A 15,060-nucleotide genomic window follows, 5' to 3' on the forward strand; every position below is an offset into this window, starting at 1 on the left:
TAGTCTCAGTGACTTCAGTGGGACTGTGCTCACAGTGCATAACATTAAGTATGTGCATACGTTTTTGAAGGATTGGGGCTTTAGTGTCATAAAATCTTTCACTTTAAAACAGTACTTCAGAACTACCAGCAAAGATTCATATTTAGGCATCTAAGGTTGGGATGTCAAAAGCACCTAAACCACTTAGGAGCACAAGTCCCATTAACTTCAGACTGCAAAATATAATGGTAGTGTGTGACCTGGTTGAAGCATTTCAGCTTTCTTGACATTTTGAAGTTTAACACATCAGAAGGTAGTGCTTGTTTCAAACATAGCATGGACTGTTTCCTTACCAATTTTGTGTTTGAGTTTGTGGTGGTATCACAGTAAAGATGTTGAATGAGATCCTGGATTGTCTTTTTCAGGGTAGATGAACATTTAATATGAATCTTAGCAGAAAAAACTATATAAAATCTGAAATTCTGCCAACAATTAGGAAACTAAAGAAAATACAAAGCAATGAAACTGTTTTAAATCAGATTTTTTTAATCATGATTTTTATCTGCCCTGGGTTGGGCTGGATGAACACACCAGTGTCTACAAGATGTATTCTTTTACATTTCACTCCCTCACTTGTTCAGAAGAACAGAGCAGCCAGGAAAGTCACACTTCCATCATACTTGTGCTATAACTTGCACCTGATCGAGATATTTAAAATGGAAAAGGGAAATAATAAAAAGATCAAATATGATACCTATAAATGGAACCATGTTAGAAAAGGTTTAAAATTTGGTGTATTTTTAAATATTTCATGATCAACAAAATGAGCCTTCCAAGGATATTTCAATTCATCTCCCCTTTTGTTTAGAGATATTAGAAAATTTAAAGAATCAAAGAAGCAGTTTGAAAAAGTCAGTGAAGAAAAAGAAAATGCACTAGTAAAAAATGCTCAAGTTCAAAGAAATAAACAACATGAAGTAGAGGAGGCCACCAACATTCTCACTGCAACACGAAAATGCTTTCGGCACCTAGCTCTGGATTACGTTCTTCAGGTAAGTATAACAATTGGTGTAGTTTTCTAAAAACAATGTGTTACTCCTCGGGCATTCTGCACCAAAAAAAATTCTGCACGCAATATTTTAAAATTCTACAAATTTTATTTGTCAAAATAACACTGCATAATAACACCAGTTTAAATTTATTTTGGTAATGTATGTCAAAATACCTGTCAACAAGTATGTGTGTAACAATACAGACACACACACAATTCCCATTCCCCCCCTCCCAAGTAGGGAGTTAAAGAAACCCCTAAGACAACCCAGTTCCTGTTTCTCTGTAATGCCATGACAGGTCTGTACTGATCCATGGATGGATACAGACTCTGTGGTCATCAGCTGGGATTGAATCTGAAACCCTCAGCACCGAAGATGAAATTAATTCCTGCCCAGAGTCCCTCCACAACATCTGTGAACCAGTTTATAATTAGTACTGAGGCTGCACCTATGGGCTAGACAGTGTAGAGATGTAATACAAATTTTCCCTGTCTGAAGAACTTAGTATAAGAGGAAAAAACCAGATTGATTCAATAAATGAGAAGTGTAACATAACAAAGAACAGTACGAGCAGTAGTCACAGCATTCCAGCTGCCTAATCATTATCAAGGGTTTTTTTTGTTGGCATTACGTCAGAGGAGAGTTTTCAGAAGATGCTTAAGTGAACATAAGTGGTTCATAGTGGTCAATATAGGGGTGAATTTAGTTCCTACCATGTGAGATAAAGGATTACAGTAGAGTTACAGACACCAGAGTTATGAACTGACCAGTCAACCACATATCTCATTTGGAATTGAAAGTATGCAGTCAGGCAGCAAAGACAAACGCCCCTCTTCCTTCTCCCACCCCCCAAATAAAGCAGGGCAAGGAAACTGTGTTTGTTTCCTTTAAATTAAGATGGTTAAAAGCAGCATTTTTCTTCATAGTAAAGTTTCAAAGCTGTATTAAGTCAATGTCCAGTTGTAAACTTTGAAAGAACCATAATGTTTTGTTCAGAATTATGAATATTTCAGAGTTATGAACACCGTCCAATCCTGAGGTGTTCGTAACTCTGAGGTTCTGCTGTAACTTAGCTATCAGCAGCAGGCTCTTATTATTTTGGTACAGGCTTAGGAGAAATGATCACATGCATTCAGCCATTTTTGCACTTTCTATATTGGAATTCATGTGCTTTTGGAGTTCGTCTATTCTTGTGTACACTACAGTCCACTTAATAAAACTGCATTTATCATGAAGGAAACTCTCAAATTTTCCATGTAATCCACCATGTAAACAATTCAAGTTATACATGGACCTTTCTGCTTACAATGAAGCTTTTCTTCTGGGGGAAAAAATGACTTCACTATGAAAGGACTCTACTGGAGTGTCTTTGTGGTTATATTTACTTGAGTTTAATTTGTAGTTTAATATTTCTCTGAGTTCCCTTTTACTTTTTTATCCAGAAAAGTCTTTTCAAAGTGTGTGTGTGTGTGTGTGTGTGTGTGTGTGTGTTGCAGAAGGCTTTCCAAAGCACTGAATGTGTATATTTAAAATACTATCTGTTTTGTTTACAGCTTCTGTAAAATTATTTTACTTGTTAGCATTAAACAGACATGCCAAGAAAGTGAATTCGACAGTAATGTGTATGTCTCAGTTAAGTGAGGGTTTTTTGAGGAAAATCTTAGTTGTGGCAGGTAATTAAAGCCATTGACCAGATAGCAAAAAGAGAACAAGATGCATGTGAAAAATCAGATATTACACACACAATAAGACAAGGGGCATGAATGATATTTTCTTGGATAACCAATGAACACAAGTGGTTAGTGATTTCAGCTAACTTTATAGCATGATTGAGGTGGTGAAGATAAAATGTAATTAGTTTAATGGAATTCTTGCAAACCCTTTTTGACTCACGTCTCAGAGGTGGGGACCCAGTCTTCTTGCTTGACTTTGAAGTGTCTGACATGTTTTGGCACTACATAAATAGATTTTAAGAACATAACCCATGAGGTTTTTGAAATACTTTTTCAACTAATATTAAACTTTTGTGAGCATCTTTGGGGAATTCTAGCATAGCAAGTTTTTTCTCTAACTGTAAATGGTGATAGTAAATACAATTAGTTGTCGTCATCTCTGTAATAAAAAAAAATTGCTATGGAGAGTCAGATTTTTGAATTCTGTTTCCCCATATTTTAAAGTTACTTTATTAACAGTTGCAAATAACCTGGATTATTGCAGTTTGCGTGAGGATTGGTGAATGAAGCAAGATGTTTGTTTTTTCCTAGATTAATGTTCTTCAAACTAAGAGGAGATCGGAGATCTTAAAATCGGTAAGATCTTAAAATCGGTAAGATCTTTACATTTTCTGTGTAAAATCTCTGATTAAATCTTAAATTTTTTTTTATATTTCAGACTGCAATTTGCTACCCTCTGATCAGCGACCTATATAACATGAATTTGTCTGTTTGCTTCCATGTCTCACAACCACCATCACAACTGGCACACTGGCTGGTGGTAGCAAGAGAAGCTAAGACTGAGTGGGCATGTGAACTACACTCTACCAGTATGCCTGCACTGCTGTCGGAGGCGGGATTGCAGCTCACATAGGCACACCCATACTAACTTTATTTTAGCTAGTGCAGCTAAAAATAGCAGTGAAGACACGATAGCTTGGGCTTCAGCACAGACAGGACAAATCTACCCACAAACCTGGATATGTACTTGTTGTCCTAGCTGCACCAAGATCCACCCACCACATAGTCTCTGCTATTTCTAGCTGTGCTAGTTAAGTTAAAGTTTGTCCAGGTATGCCCAGCTGAACTGCACTTGCAGATCTGACTGCAGTGTAGATACACACTTAATGGTGATCCCTTCACATCAGGGTGGAGGAATATCACTAAGGTTTTTATTGCTATTGTGTATGCTGTACGTGTTTTGTAGCAAAACGTGAGTAGTTCGGCCTCCAGTGCTTTCGATAAGGCACCCTTTAGGAAAGCTGCATTCACTTAAAAATAATTAATACTTCTCCCAATCTGTTTTCAAGATGGAGTTCCTTAAAATGGCACCTTTTTTACATGAAGAAAATAGATTGGGACCATTTGATGCCAATGTACATTTTTGCTTCAAATCTCACCTGTCTCGAGTGTCAGAAGATACATAACTGGAGACAGTGTCCTTGACTTTGTCCCTTTCACATTCCCCTTTTTTCACGAGACTGTACAATTCACTTAAACTGTGAGAGGCCTGGTCATTATTCCAAACCAATCTTTTTCTCTGTGCCTTCGTTATCCTGTATATCTTCCCTTCTTTTTTCTTACAATGTATGAAGACTGCTTGATGGTTTCTTCTCTTGTTTTTGGTGAGTCTTCTTGGAAGTCCAGGGAAGCAGATTGTGAGCTATTACAGCTGTAATTGTAGAAGTTATGAATCCCTAATTAACAGATGTTGTACCTTCCAGCTGGTTTCTTAGGTGTTTGAGCTTCATCATTTTTAACAAAAGTTTTAAACAATCTGACTAAAACATGACCTCACCTGTCAATTAGGTTAGCCCATTTATGAAACATTTAACTTGGTGGGGTGATTCATTTCCTATTTGACCGTTGTATAGTACTTTAGACCTGACCACAGAGTGGGTGTAGAACACTACCAAGTCAGAATGGTAGTATTTTGCACCTGCTTTGCACTCGCTTTGTACTCGTGTTTCTCCACGAAGTGCAGGGCAGTAGTGAATTAAGCCCTGCACTTCAAGCTTCTTTGTGAGTTCATTCAATGTGAGTTATGTATGTAAGATCTGATAACGCTCTATTTAAAACTCTTTTCTAATGTATACTTTTATTCTTTCTTCATTCTAGATGTTATCCTTTATGTATGCTCATCTGACCTTCTTTCATCAAGGCTATGATCTGTTTAGTGAGCTTAGGCCATACATGCATGATCTCGGAGCACAGGTAATGTTACGAATCAACTCTTGAATTAAAATGCACATACTAATTTGTGTTCGGGAGAACTATGTATATACCAGAGCCACTGTATATTTATTCAATAAAAGTGGAAACTATGGGGGATAGCCACCATGAAGGCATATTGTCAGCATAAAAATCATACATTTTAAATACTACTACTAAGTGTTACTAATTAAATGCAAAGTAAAAATTAATACAGCATTAAGGTTGCCAGAAAAATAAATTTTATATTTCCTTGCATTTTTCAGATTTCCCTCAGCAAAATTAATTTGTCCATTTTCCACATGTATAGTAAAATCTGTCCCCGTTTTAAGTATGTTCATGCTGTTCACTGTATACTATACAATGTACAAGTTATGCAATGTATCAGTTAGTATTGCTGCTGGAAACTTAAGAGATACTGTCAACTTGAAAATTGTTTAATTTTAATAACGTTTTCAGTGTTGCTGCTGTTAGTGTCACTACTAAATATAAGGTGGAACAGATTGTGTAACATTTTATGCTAAACAATCAGTTCTACCTTGTTCTACCTGAATACCTTTCCCTGACCTGAAAAAAGCTGTGGATAAGCTTGGAAGCTTGTCTTTCACCAACAGAAGTTGATCCAAGAAAAGATATTGCCTCACCCACCTTGTCTCCCCTATTTTAATAATTGAGGTAAAACTGATTTCAGGTACTGGCTCCTCCTGAAGACTTTTTGTTTGTTTTTTTTACAATTACATTTTCCTATTTTTAAGTATTTCTCTCTTCACTTGTATGAGAGACTCACCCAAGCATGGGAGTTGACTACAACTAATTACTAGGGCTATCAGTTAACCACAGTTAACTCACATGGTTAATTAAAAAAAATTAATTGTGATTAATCACACTGTTAAACAATAGAATACCAACTGAAATGTATTAAATATTTTAGATGTTTTCTACATTTTCAAAATATTGATTTCTGTTACAAAGTGTACAGTGGTCAGTTTATATTTTTATTACAAATATTTGCACTGCAAAAATTATAAACAAAAGAAATACTATTTTTCAATTGACCTCATTCAAGTACTGTAGTGTAGCTCTTTATTATGAAAGTGTGACTTACAAATGTAGTTTTTTGTTACATAACTGCACTCAAAAACAACAGTGTAAAACTTTAGAGACTTCAAGTCCACTTAGTCCTACTTCTTGTTCAGCCAATCGCTAAGATAAACAAGATAGTATTTTTCAATTCATTTCTTTTTGTTTTTTTACAGGGCAAATATTTGTAATAAATATAAAGTGAGCACTGTACACTTTGTATTCTGTTGTAATTGAAATTAATATATTTGAAAAAGTAGAAAACATCCACAAATATTTAAATAAATGGTATTCTATTATTTAACAGTGCAATTAATTGCAATTAATTTTTTAATCGCTTGACTGTCCTACTAATTACACAGCAGAAACACTTAAATTGACTGTACATAAAGTGCTGCCAAGTGCATAGGGCACACATACTTTAAACTTAACTACAATAGGTGGTTTGTGATTTGGAGCGTGTCCATGTGTACATGCATGTTTGTGTTTGCAAATCACTACTGTAGATGCATTGCACTGGTATAAAAAGTGATTTGCAGCAGTGTGGCTTCTTATGATTTCAAACATCTACACTAGGGGTCTTCAAATGTGCAGCTGTGGTGATATGGGGAAAAAAGTATAAGAACAGATATTTCTACAGTTATTTTCCTCCATCTCTTATTAGGGTTGTCTTATGTATTACTTTAGTAGGTTAAAGGTTCAGATAAGTGTGTGACCTTTTTTAGGAATCTGTGTGCCTTTTAACCTCCATTTTCTTACTCTGCAGCTTCAGTGTTATAATGTAGGTCTTTGCATATAATTTTCTTGTTCTTTAAAAGAAAAATAGAAGAAATGTCTTTCCTTCATAGTAACTTTAGATTTTCCCAGTGAGGCTTTGATGTTTCCAAATTACTTAAGTTAATGGTGGTAAGGGGAAAAGAGGGGAGGGGAGGGAGAAAACTTGTGTTGTAAAATATGAATCTCAGAATGCCTACAATAGATTAGAAATGCAACAGATTGTGGCAAGATCCTGAAATTGTGCCATTTGCTATTCCCCCCCATCTGTACTTTCTTCTGTCTATTATGTTAAGATCATGTCTTTTTTTGCTGCAAAGAACGTGCTTGTTTAGAACAGTATGTCCTGCCCTGGTCAAATCTGGCCTTTATATGGGTTTAACCCCTGGTCCACCACTCTCTCTCCTTTCCAAGCTGAGATTTTCACCAGGCACCTTAGTCAAACGCACACTGATTTGGATTAAAATGTAAAATAATTTTAACTACAAAAGGATAGATAAGTGATAGCAAACAGATCAAAGCAGATTACCTAATAAATAAACAAAACCACAAATTGAGCTTAACGTACTATATAGGTGGGATATGAATTAGCAAATTCTCACTCAGAGTGATAGATGCTGGCAGCTTCTTAATGCACAAACTGCCTTGGCTTTTCAGCTTGGGTTTCCCAGGTTTTCATACATAGGCTAGCAATCCCTTAGCCTGGGACCATCGCTTCCCCCCCCATTCAGTCTTTATTCCTCAGGTGGTGGTGTAGGGAGAATGAGGTATCATCATGATGTCATTTTCTCCCATTATATATCTTTTTCCCATTTTCTGGAAAGCTCTTTTGCTGTGCTCTGGGTCAGATGGTTCCCATTGTGTAGTGCTGTCTCTGAGGTGCTTCTATTGTACACAGTTCCTGGGGTAGTCCTTGTGCTTGTGTGCACTTCCTCAATAAGCCATTAACATTGTTTGGCCTTTTAACAGTTGGACCTGAAAGGCTGCTTGTGAGTGTTCAACCTCAAAACGTGTTTCAATAACACACACAGCCAAACTTCATAACTTCGCATATGACGATAGCACATACAATCCAACGAGATACTCATGTCTAGCAGAGCAAGACATTTAGAATGATACTTGGATTTAGTACTGCAGCGTCTTCCACCATGTGCAGCGGGGGGTGTGGGGGGGGAGTGCTGGCAAGAAGCCAGGTACGGTGTCCAGATTCTGAGGCCAGTTTGGTGCCAGCCCTGGCCCTATGAAGTTTAGAGCAGCCGAAGGCCTGTTCTAAACATGGCCAGGTAGTAATGGAACCCCAAGGATAGCTGGAATGAAGCATGCTCTGGACACCCGCTGGGGTCATAGGAGCCAGCTGCAGAGCCTCTCTTCTCAAACAGAGAAATGCAGCCAGTCGCCACTCCTTTTGCATTGCGGTAATGGTAGAAAGGAGCAGGGCAGGGCAGAGCAGAAATCCTTACCCACAGTTGTTAGTTTATGCACTGACTTTCTCTGCTAGGGATTCTGTTGGTCAGGTACTGTGCCCTTCTCCATGACTGACTTGTGGTGGAGAAATGCAGTTGCGCTCTGATACATACAGCTTTGCTGAGGTAGGGCAAAGGCTATGTCACTTGCAAAATTGCTGGTCATAACTCTGTTTAGTGCCAACTCTGTTAGTCCTCAGACCATAACTTCTTTATTTGCATTAATGTTCAGTGAGCTTGTAACAATGATTGGGGCTGAGGGAAGTATATTATTATGGTTTAGGGTAAAAGGACCAAATTACTGTACTTAATTTTTATAGGATGTTGAAAAAGTCTAAAGTCTGCAAGAGTATACAAAATATTATACCACACACTGTATCGTACCAAAGGATGTGTCAACGAGCTTCCATCTCCACCTCATCAGAATACTTTTTAACCAGTCATATATTCATAGATCTCTCACAAGTAATTCTGGGTAAAAGCACTGACATCAGTCACGCTATTATCATAGTTTTACTGATCTTTTATCACAAGATAGGTTTTACATAGTGATATTTGAATGTTCTCAAGACATTTGAATGTTTATTTTTTTTAGCAGCAGAGAGTCCTGTGGCACCTTATAGACTAACAGACGTTTTGGAGCATGAGCTTTCGTGGGTGAATACCCACTTCGTCAGATGCACGTGACGCAGGTGCCACAGGACTCTCTGCTGCTTTTACAGATCCAGACTAACACGGCTACCCCTCTGATATTTTTTTTAGAAATATCTCCTGTGTGTCACATTTTCTGCAATAATCACTATTTTTACAACATCTTGGAAGCTGCGAACAAGCTGAATAGCAATAGAACCTTGCCCCATTTAATGCTGTTTCAGGGAGCATGTGGAGCTCTTGATTTTAAAAAAGCCCAGGTGGGGCTGTCGTCATCATCTTTTTAGAGGGGAAAGTCACCAACCTCCCCTTCTGTCTGACATTCTCTGCTAATGCTACTGCTGCTGAACGGACCAGTCAGCCAGCAAGAGCAGCTAAAGCATGAGTCATTCCTTTCTTCAGAGGCTGAACATGTCATCAATGCAGTGTACCAGTCGCATATCACTGGCACCATACTATTCTTGGAAACGTTTTCCTTAGACCCTAAAGGAAATGTACACCTATCAAAGAGGTTTTGTATCAGGAAAACTTGTCCTGTTAATTCAGAATGGTAGTAAAATGTTTTAAATGGAACTTTAGTTGATAGTAAAGGTAAAGCTCTCTAATCAAGGAAGTGACTTTCCTGTGTATAAGACAAGTCATGCAATGTCTAGACATCATGTATTTTTTTTAATATGCATTACAAAGTCTAAAGAGCCAAATTTATTTTTCTCTTTACAGCTGGATCGGTTGGGTGTAGATGCTGCCAAGGAGAGGAGAGAGATGGAGCAAAAGCACTCAACTATTCAACAAAAGGTACTTAAAGGAATGTAAAATAGAGAAACTATGCACATTTTATACATCTGCTTGGTATGTCTCAGCAACAGAGCATCACTGCATTAGAACTGCCAGAAAGTGTCCTTGCAGTGCAGTGAGATAGAATTACAGTTAATTAAATGGAGAGGTGGTTTGCAGACATTGGATTGTGTTACCAAACAAGGTCACAATATTTCTGCGCGCTAGCTGAAATACCAATTTCATTGTTCTACTGAATGAGTATATTCAAATGCTGAGAAATCTGACTCTGAATATGGTACCTTGGAGTCTTCATTGCCATAAAGTTAACTTTTTGTTTGCTGTAATTGTTTAGTATATAGCTACAGAAAGGGCATTGTCCATAGGCCTTGTGGATGTATGTTCTGTTTACTTTCTTCCTGAATCAGGGCCAAATATGATAAGTGTTTTGAAGTTGAGAGTATCTGCCACCTTGTAGACAAACAGTTAAAGAAAATCTATGGGGAAGCTTGGCTTGTATTTCTTATTAAAATGTATAAGAATGTGAAAGCTAAACGCTAACTGAAAGTTAGTTAGTGGAAAATTTGAATATGTATTAACTGATGCTATTGCATATTGGGAAAACTGCAGCTGTTTCAAATGGAACAAAACATCTTCAGTGGCATGGATAGTTGTAAAGATCTGGGTCAATATTCATTTTGCTATTGTAATACTAGAGTTTTTAATAAGCAGCAAAATGAAGTTGGGAATAGGATGGAAGTTCTATTTTGGGGAAAAGCTATCACTGGAAAGTAATAGGCTCTTTGAGAACAGCAGCACCTGGCACAAGATTAAGACGTCTCTTGGTACATGCTATCAATTGACCTCTGAAGGAGTAAGTTACGTGACTTGTTACCATGAGCTATCATAATTGCTGTAGGCCCATTGTCCTGACTTGTTTTTTTGTTTTTTCCTTAAATGCTGCATAAGGCTGCATTGCAGGTAAACGATTTCTAATAAGCTGAGTGGTTACTATGGAGCTTTTATAAAGAAATGCAGTACTTATGGAAACCTGATCAGTTAGAACTTCAAAAACCCTTACTGGATCTTACTACTTGTTGCTGTTCAACTATTGCACTTGAGTTAGGTTAGCAAACTATATGAAAATAATTTAATTCATCAAGTCATCTCTAATTGTTTTCTTAATAATGTTACACCATTTACATGGACTCCCAGTGCATTTACAGATGCCATTCATGCTGTTGTTTTTGCTCTAAAAAGCTCTAGGGTTTAGAACATGCACTCTTCAGCTCACAAATCAAGATCGCTTCATGTGCTGCGATGATAGTGCCTAAATTCATAATTCTGGGCCTTGAAGGAAGTCTGTTTTTTTTGGTGGAATGCCTTTACCTTCAACAACAGCTTCTAAAATTGCTTTCCTTGTCTCTCTCCTCGTCAGATCCTTCCACTTGCCTATGTACCAGGTTTAAGCTTCTTGCCTCGCAGAGCCTTCACAGCTCTCAGCTGGCCTAAAGCCTAGATCTTGTTTCTTATGTCATCTCATTTCCTTGTCAGTTGGTCTAGAATGCCAGCCCCTTGCTGTCCCCTTTCTTTCTTTCTCTCATTCCCATCATCCTACCATCTTCCATGCTATCCCATAAGCATGTGAGCCTCAGTGTTGGCAAGCCAAGCACTCCCCTCCTCCCACTAGTCTTCACATCCCTCCTAAAGGTTCACTTATTCCCACAAAGACTAACCTTCAATAACAAGTGTCTGTGTACACATATAATTCAAAGTTTTAACTTGACACCTTATCTAGGTCTTCCAGTGTGTCTGAATATTCTTCTTTGAGTACTTGCTCATGGCCATTCACGTTGCGTGCATGCCATTTGCACCGTTGCTGGAGATTTTTCTCTCAGTGGTATCTGTTGGGCTGGCTCTAGCACCCTCTGGTGCTGCACGCTAATGCCCTAGTATAAGGGGCCCCACGGACCCCACTCCTTCTCCGTTCCTTCTTATCATCTGTGATGGTTACTGGAACGACCCCTCTTGCTTTGGCAAGGCATCTTTCAGTGATTTCTTCTGTATCCTAGTTTAATAATCTTAGTCTAGTTGTAGCATGAATATTGTAAATTACACTAGTGTAGATAGTTAGAATCTCTTCTGTGGCATGCCTGTGGCTGCGAGTGACCCACATTCCAGTTGTCTGGGAGTGGCTCACGTACAAGAGCACTGTCAAATTTGTTGGGAATTTAAGCCTTGTACGAAGAAAGACAGAGGCTAGATCGAAGTCTATCCTAATAGAAGCTGCTCTTAGACTGGCTTTGGAGCCGAGCTACTTGGGCCTCGGTGCAAAGCACTCCTCCAGCAGCACACATATCCTGGTACCAGAGAGGGCGCTTGCTGGTGCCAAAGAAAAGCAAGCAAGGGGAAAGTGGTAGAATGCAACCCATGCTGGACCACTCCACCCCTTCCTTCCCACCTCCCCCCACCCCCGGTCTTGTGGTGGCACCATTGACTTCCCCCAGAATGTTATCTGCTGCGGGGCCCCTTGCTGATGCCAAGAAGTCATTGTGGCACCAATGGAATCATGGTGCCTTCAACCCCGGAGACCTTTGCAGCAACCAAGGAGTTATTACTCCTGTTACCACCAACTCCAGTGGTACAACCACCAGCTCTGATGAGCATGAGCAGGAGAGAGCATGGTGCTCCAAGCTCCTTCCTGGCACCGGGATCTTTGATACCTTCCAGGGGCAAACTGAGCCTACTTTCTTCTATGATGTCATCCCCAGTCCAGCACTGGTTGCCAGACCCTCAACACCAATTGGTGGAAGTGAGGGTTACTGCTCCCCTGTGGTCACCTCAGGACTCCTCCTCACCAGAGTCCAAGGTGGAGCCCTACACCCATCCTAAGAACTGCCACTGGTGCCTATCTTATGTGCCACTGGACCCTGGTGAGGTTCTCCTTGCTGGTGCCTGGCCAGGTGGACAAAGGGTTTTCTCTGGTACTAGGTCTGTCTCCTCACCAGTTCTACTCAGTTGCTTCTGAGAGGAGGGCTCCTGCACCACTCCATTCAGCACTGAACCCAGTACTGACACGGGACATGGGCCCCATTGAAGTAGTTGAGGCTGAAGAAGAGGAAGTAGTCTCCCCACCCCCTGGTACAGGCCTCTTCCTCCTCCTCCTCCTCCCATCTCTGCTGAAAGATGACTTTATATCCTATCGGGAGCTTCTAAAGAGCATAGCAGCTATTCTGGGGCTGGCGTTTGAGGAATCATCTTGCAGCTTCATTGACATTCTGGCTGCAGCAGCACCATATAAGGGGGCCCTATCCATTAATGAGGCTGTAATGGGTCCGGTCAGAGCCCTCTGGCAGACCCCGTCTTCTCTTCCTCCCACTTCAAAGAGCGCAGAGAAGAAATACTGCATTCCAGCCAAAGAGTATAAGTACCTATACTCTCAGCCATCTCCTGGGTTCCTAATTTATTGGCAGCCAATGAGAGGACTAGACAGGGCCAAGCAAGTGCTAACCCCAAGCAGAAGGACACACATACTCAATCTGTTTGGGAGAAACATTTATTCCCCAGGTGGACTACAGCTATGCATCTCAATCCAAGAAGCCCTGCTGGGGAGATGCAAAATTACAACTTGTGGGACTCCATCCAGTTGTAATGACTCCGTGCCTCAGGACTCAAGGCAGGAATCCTCTGTTCTCAAAGAGGGAGGCCAGAGCTTCTCCAGGCAGCCCTGGACGCATCTGACACGGTGCAAAGGCCACTGGCCTTTGCAGTGGCTATGAGGCAGTGTTCTTGCCTGGAGTCTTTAGGGCTATTTCAGGAGGTCCAGCAGTTGATTTAGGACCTCCCTTTCGAAGGCTCATTGTTTTTGGAGCAAACAGACACAAAGCTCCAAGGCCTGAAGGACTCAAGGGCTACCCTCAGGTCCCTGGGCTTCTGTGCTCCAGCTCCTTCAAGGAAACACTTCAGCTCTCAGTAGCCAGCCCATTTTTTGGGCTCTGCCACCAAGACAGGACCTGCTCAAAAGAAGCAGCAGCGGTTACAAGCACCATCAACTGCTTCCATCTACCTCAGCCTCAATGCAGGGGTCTCATAGGTACTCTGGGCAGGCCCAAGCAGGCCTTTTGAAGGTGAACCCGAGGGCACTAGCCAGTTTCTGCTTTGGATCCTGCCCTCCTTTGTTTTTGGACCAACTTTCCTACTTCAGCCTGGTGTGGTCCCACATCACATCAGACCACACTGGGTGCTGAATACAGTGGTGAGTGGTTATACCCTTCAGTTTTCATCCACCTATCCCTTCCACTGCCCATTCCTGTTCCTCTTCAGGGACACTTACCACAAACAACTCCTAGCCTTACGGGTGAGGACTGTGGAAGAAGTACCTCAAAAATTGTGCGGGAAAGGGTTTTACTCCCAAAAATATCTTAATCCCAAAGAGCAAGGGGATCCTTGCTCCCATCCTGAACCTGCGTCACCTCAAGTCAATTATCTCAAGAAACTGACGTTCCACATTGTCTCCCTAGCCTCCATCATCCCATCCAGGGGACTGGTACACAGCCCTTGACTTGAAGGATGCTTACTTTTACATTTCCATCTTCTGTGGCCACAGAAGATTCCTTAGGGTTACCAGACTCACTGTCAATTTAGTGCTTTCTCTTTTGGCCTGTCCACGGCCCCCAGGTTTTTATGAAATGTGTGGCTGTGGTAGTGGTCGTCGTCAGACTGGCTGATCAAAGGCCAAGTCAAGAACAGCATCAGCCTGGGCCAAGCCACCTTCTGAGTATGGAGCCTGCTGATAACGGAAGAAAAGTCATTCCAGTACAGAGAATAATGTTTATTGGGGCAGTGTTGGATTTGACCAGGACAGAGCCTTTCTTCCAGAGGCTCAATTTCAGACAGTGTTGGACCTGATATCCAAGGTTGTGGCCCATCCAATCACAACAGCCTGCATTTGCCTCATGCTCCCAGGACACATGATCACGTGCACTTATGGTACAGCTCATAAGGCTGGGCCTCAGAGCCTGTAAGTGTGGTTAGCTTCAGTGTACTCACCAAACAGACACCGCTTGGACTCGGTGCTCACTGTTCCAGCCCTGGTCCTCACCTCCCTTGACTGGTGACTCATTCGGCGGTAGTGGGTGTCCCCTTTGTTCCCCCTCAGCCGTCACTGACAATAGCGTCAGATTCTTCATACCTAGGTTGGAGAGCACACTTGATTACCTTAGGACACAGGGCCTGTGGTCCCAAGAAAAACTCTTCTAGCATATAAACATCAGAGAGCTCAGAGCGGTCTGCTTAGCTTGCCAAGGGTTTCTTCCCCAAATCACAAGCAATGTAGTACGAGTGCTGATGGACAAACCCTCAGCC

The 15,060-nt window shown here is 40.8% G+C and overlaps 1 protein-coding gene across 2 annotated transcripts in view; it reads left to right on the forward strand.

Annotated features, from left to right (window-relative positions):
- Window positions 1-15,060, forward strand: part of ACAP2 (ArfGAP with coiled-coil, ankyrin repeat and PH domains 2) — a 129,448-nt gene that overhangs the window by 40,698 nt on the left and 73,690 nt on the right. For both annotated transcript variants that reach the window (XM_032787523.2, XM_032787522.2), the window contains exons 6-9: window positions 848-1,031; window positions 3,296-3,340; window positions 4,862-4,957; window positions 9,643-9,717. In XM_032787523.2, coding sequence (XP_032643414.1) covers window positions 848-1,031; window positions 3,296-3,340; window positions 4,862-4,957; window positions 9,643-9,717 — 400 coding nt within the window. The remainder of the gene's footprint in view (window positions 1-847; window positions 1,032-3,295; window positions 3,341-4,861; window positions 4,958-9,642; window positions 9,718-15,060) is intronic.

Source organism: Chelonoidis abingdonii, chromosome 8 (assembly GCF_003597395.2).
Source record: "Chelonoidis abingdonii isolate Lonesome George chromosome 8, CheloAbing_2.0, whole genome shotgun sequence".
NCBI lineage: Eukaryota > Metazoa > Chordata > Testudines > Testudinidae > Chelonoidis > Chelonoidis abingdonii.